We start from the raw sequence: 5,655 nt of genomic DNA on the forward strand, positions 1-5,655 counted from the left end.
TGGGTAGAGAGTTGTTTGTAGTGCTTACTATAGATGAAATTTCGAATGTGGTCACTTGGCTCATTCGAAAGGTTAGATTTGAACCCCATTTTTTTTTGCAATTTCCCATTTTGTGGCTCCCCTACTCTTTTTCATCTCATGTCCCAACCTTTTTGTAGCCCACTACAGTGAACCTTTTCGTGCCTTCCCTTAACCCATTGTATTGCACAGCGGATGTCTCGTTTCTCTCGTGCCCTCCGTCCTAGTTGTTGTCCTTGGAATGTCGTGCTCCATCGCTGGCGTGCCTTCCACGGTCTATGTGAAGCAGATCTAAGTGCGAAGATGGATCCTACACATTTGCGGGGGTATTTGTGACGCAAGGCTACTCAAAGAATATGGAAGAAATTTCCTCACACTGTACAATACTTTTTTTTGTAAATTAAGCAATATCTCGTTGGATTGATATTTTTTGAACACCGAGAACAATGTAGATAATGCATCATCAATTCAAAAATAATATGACTTAATAAGACATAGGGTACAAAAAATTAGCGGTATGGTCCCCAAAGTTTGCTAGGGCTATAACCAACCAATGGTTGTTTCTCGTGGGTTGCTACAATTCAAACTAACATTCGGAAGCTTATCGGATTGAGCTAACACGCTTCTCCGGACAACACTTTTCACTCGTTCTCTCCTTCTCTCCCGCCCCGGCCGGCCAGGGGAGGCAAACGGCGGCAAGTCTGTTACATGATCCCGCATCCTCCTAGGCTTCTAGCTAGCCTATGGCCGTACGTCCTTTGGCAGGGTGAACGGTGGGTGCACACGCGTGCGGTGGTTCATCCGATCTTGGCGCGACTTTAGCCAGATTCGATCTTGTGAGACATCGGTGGGTTGATTCTTTCAATTGCTCCGGTCTACGGTGGTTAGTGGGCACCCATCCTGCATGGTGGTTGCGTGTTCTCCACAGGATAGATTCCAAAATTCACTCTTTTGATGATCCTAGGCCTCTGGCTTCGGATCCCTTCATGATCCTCATCCTCTTGCAAGTGCTCATGAACATCCTGCAAATCAACGAAAAATTCATCATAAGACACCGATCGATGTATTAAAACTCGAATCAATCATGACTCATTCATGATCGAGAAGATATATACAGCTAATATGTATCTTGAAGGAATGAACTTACTCGAATGGCACATCGCCGACAAGCATGAGGTCGCCGTCCTTGTCCTCGTAGGTGACGGCAAAGTCTGACGGGTTCACGCTGGCGGCGTCGCCGGAGAAGCCGAGGAACATGGCCTCCAGGGCCTCCCTGAGCTCCCGGTACCCCTTGTACATCTTGAGGTCGATCTTCCTCAGGTAGGGGGCTCCGTCCATGCTCACCTTCACGAACAGCGAACCTCCGCTGCCTGCCGCGGCAGGTGGCGCCGCCGCCACAACGGAGACGGCAACCTCCTCCTGCTTCTGTACCTCCGCTGGCGCGGTCGCCTTGCTCTTGCTGCTCGACTGCTGCTGGAAGCAGCTCTTCCTGTAAGACCTCACCGGCGGCCACCCAACCACCTGCGCCTTCGCGGCCGATGGCACGGCCTTGGGCTCCTCCTCGTGGTGGTCTCCGGCGTGAGCACGCTTGCTGCCGGCCCTGGGCGTCGGCATCTTGTCGGTCTCCTCGCCGCCCGGAAGGCCGAGCCTCAGCTCAGTAGCCTTGAGGTTCTCCACGTCGACATGCGCGTAGTCCATAGCGGTGGCTGCAATTTCCTTCTTCTCCGACGAGGTGGTCTCAACTTGTAAGCTAGGACGATGATGATGGTCACTTGGTCAGAGTTCTTCTCAGCTGGCTGTAGGTGGGTTGTGAGCTGTGGAGCTTCTCCCATATGGAAATGTTTTATAGAGCTCTGACGGTAGGCCAACGAGCCGGGGCCGGGCATGCGGCGCGCCAGTGTGAGGCTCTAGCTCCACATGTGGCACGATCCATATCCACGCGCACGTCCAGATTTACAACAGGTAAACTGCTTGCGTGGTAGGAATAGGATGCTGGGGGGTTCGCTATGGTCGACCTACCACACGGCGGGCCGATCAAGCGGACCCAGTAACTCTCATAGGTGCACTAGAGAGATATCTTGGGTAATTGATAGGGTGTGTTTATGTCTCAGTTGACTGAGATTTTCTTAAGTCTCAGTCAACTCAGAAAAGTGCAACTGCAGTTCAAAGAAAAGTGCAACTCAGTTCAGTTGCACATTTCTGGCAGAAAAGTGCAATTGCACTTTTTTAACAGAAAAGTGCAACTCAAGTACTTTTTTGTAAGTGACTTAGACTTAAGAAAATCTCAGTTGACTAAGACATAGCAAAACCGTAATTGATAATGGGTCTTGCACTGCTTTGAATCGGGTTATCGATCAAAATTTAATGATCTTCAATAAAGTAAGTACATTAGTGATCAATTAATAAGCACCTCCAAATAATAGGTAGTGGCTGCAACCGGGTTGAGACCGGACACGGATTTTTTGCGCCTTACGTAAACCCGTCATCGAAGGTCTGTCGAATCAGCACTGACGAAATTTAGCTTAATTAGATTAAACAATATAGTTGTGTTAAAAAATCAAGGGTGCCAATGCCATGATTAGGATGCTATCATTTGAGATCTTGGGGGAGCATCTTTGGATAATACAAAATTGTCTCCTCTCCTCTCCCCAATAGTAAGATATGTGTATGGAACAATGTAACATGGAGTATATGAGCACTTGTCTACTACATGCTCCTCATCATCATCATATATCCAGCCCTGCATCTCCCCCCACTACCTTTTGTTTCTTCTTTTTCCTGCCCTTGCTTCTCTTGCCTATGAAAAGCAGGCATAGTGGGAGCCTTGTTTAATTAGTCCAAAAGTTTGTTTGCAAAGTGCACTGTTAACCACTTCGCTTTCTTCTCTCTGGAAACTGCAAACTATTGTTAACTACAGAGCTGGTGCCGCTCCTTCAACTAACTAATGCTTGCATATTCTTTCTCTGGTGGGAGCAAGGTGGTCCTAGTTTGAGCTAGATTAAGATATTTCCATCTCCTTTTTTTTTGCTCTGACGAAATAAATTATGCTTAATTTGGCCTATGGAATATGGTGGATGGTGGGCCCACCTCAGAAAAAGCTCTAGTATATCTATTTTGTTTTGGTTTATAAGGAAATTTATTCTTTCTCAAAATTGAACCAAAAGCCCTTTTTCGGTTATGTGGTACTTGAATCCATGTAAAAACTAGAACCTTTAACTAGATGGGTTTATTCCAATTTATTATGCAACTGTTGCTGAAATGGTTTACTAGAGTGATTACAGGAGGGATCTATGGAGAAAGCCCATCAAAGGGCAGATCAGCAGATGATGTTCCCAAGATTTAAATATAAAGCCACCATGTCCAACTTTGTTCCTACCATGACATTTCCTTATATATTCCCACCATCAATCAATCTATGGAAAGTGATTTGAATTCTCATGTTCAGTAAACCAGTCTTCCCAACGGCAACTTAACTAAGTAAACAGCGTCGATTTGCTACACCGTGTTAATTAACGAAGTAGCATCAAACTTGATTCCCTGCCAAACATTGCACCGAAATTTCGAATACCGTGTCCTTTTATTTTGACCACCGTGCATCTCTCCCCAATAAGGGGTACCCAATGTCCCTGCAACCTCCTACAATCACAAGCTAGAATAATCACCAGAAGAATCTCTCGAAATAGCTGGGGGAAAATAAATGGGCATGTCTTGATTAATTAATTCTAAAAAAAAAGATGCAACAAGCTAACCATGAGGTCTGAACTTACTTTGAGTCTCCATACATGTCTTGGCAACATTTATATTTGCTCAAGTACTGTGCATGTCTTGTGAAGCTTCTTGGATTCCGGATGCAGAAACATTTGGTTAATATATAATTAGGAGCATAAGTATACAACGAATCATGAGGTTTTAAAATTGGGTGTAATTATGTACTAGACAAGAATCTTTTGTATGATCAAGATTTGAGCCGGAGAATTAGGACGGTGCCTGCACGTTTGACTGGACGTTGCATGCATTTCCATGCTTGACCCACTTCATATGCAATAATATTTTATTTTGATTATGATGATATGATCGATCCAATACTACTGCACCGACTAAATGTTGCACCCTCCTTGAATTCTGTTAATTTTCATGTCACGATTATATATACGTATCGATCAGTTTGTAGATAGATTCCTCTAGGATTAACAAATGAACAAAGCTTCTGCCTAGCTAATTTTGATGCCTTGTGTTGCGATAACCCCCTACATCCAGAGGATTATCAATTGCAAGTGTTCACTCATACCTGTGGGCTGTGGGCAGGTCAATTTGTAGGTCTCCTCATAAAATGAATTTATCCCGTGATCATGGGCTTAAATATAACATAGCCAAATGAATTTTTGCTTGGCATAATTATCGTCTGCACCATACGATCCAGCATGCATGTTCACCACTCACGTACTACCCCTTGTTTTCTCTTCTCAACAAGTTGGCCACTATATGCATTTTTTTCAATAAAATGTATGTACTAATATCGTGAAGATACCAACTATACACAGCCTCTGCACCAATAAGATGCCTAAAACATTTAGGATGTACACAGCCAGAAGTAAAATAAAAGAAGACAAAAAAGATCCCATCGCACTGATCAAACACTCGCAACATCAAAACTCTACACCACTACGAAAGATAAAACCCGAAGTAGAAAAGAGATTTTCCTAAAACAACGTCACCAAGAAGGAAACGATGCACAAGCGTTGTCATCGCCCTAGATCGAAAATCTTATGTTTTCACTCTGAAAAAATTCTTAATTCACAAAACAATGTCTTAGACAAGGTCATTATCAAATACAACCAATAAAGGCTAGACATTGGGTTTTCACCATAGAAATCGTGACTCAGTACTCGATGAGCACTAACAAAAAAATGCAGTCCTCCTGTGCTGCCACTCCCGCTTGTCGAGGACACTGCTGCAAGTCAACAAACTCCCAACACACATGAATGGAGTATGTGTACCATAGTCTTCATTGCATCCAATACACCTCTCCATTGTAAGTATAAGACCTCCATGGTGACCATGACTTTGTCCACCTCTATCAATACCATTAGTAATCTATTTTTAGACGTGTCACATGTCATCGATAAGAGAGAAAAGCTTCACGCCGCGCCCTCATGAAGCTGTAGTAGCTGAAAATGTGAGCATGCACATCATTTTTGATCTAGATATCAAGGGTGCCAGGTGCCTATCAGTGAAGATCGCCGGTAGGAAAGATCGGAACTCGTCAGTGGTCAGATAGAAGAGGGCACAGCAAGAAGAGAAGTAGGGCCAAACCACCATTATTAGGTCCAAAATAACAACTCTCACACCGCCAGCAAGCTCCCTTCCGCACCGTCCTCTCCAATCCCGACCGGCATCCCGTAGGCTTGGCCAACAGCGAAGAAGGCGACCATCGTTGCCCGAAGCCTGCGCCCGTTGGCCTCACGACTTCATGCACGCTCAAGGCAATGCCACCACCATGTCGTCGATGCGGAGCCCCGTATCCAAGCCAACGCCACAAGGCTGCGCACCCTCGCCTAGCTTCATGTCCCGGCCGGCAAACGTATTGTCATCTACCATGGGAGGAGCACCATCATCTACAGGGGCTGCCTCAGCGGC

General features: G+C 45.1%; 1 protein-coding gene across 1 annotated transcript; it reads right to left on the bottom strand.

Annotated features, from left to right (window-relative positions):
• Positions 1-526: 526 nt before the first annotated feature.
• Positions 527-1,810, bottom strand: LOC124653204 (auxin-responsive protein IAA31-like). Its single transcript, XM_047192272.1, has 2 exons — positions 1,166-1,810; positions 527-1,040 (listed from the first exon to the last, which is right to left on the bottom strand). Exons 1-2 carry the CDS (start codon positions 1,714-1,716, stop codon positions 962-964), a joined length of 630 nt encoding a protein of 209 aa, XP_047048228.1. The 5' UTR covers positions 1,717-1,810; the 3' UTR covers positions 527-961.
• Positions 1,811-5,655: the final 3,845 nt, after the last annotated feature.

This window comes from Lolium rigidum, chromosome 5 (assembly GCF_022539505.1).
Source record: "Lolium rigidum isolate FL_2022 chromosome 5, APGP_CSIRO_Lrig_0.1, whole genome shotgun sequence".
Lineage (NCBI taxonomy): Eukaryota > Viridiplantae > Streptophyta > Magnoliopsida > Poales > Poaceae > Lolium > Lolium rigidum.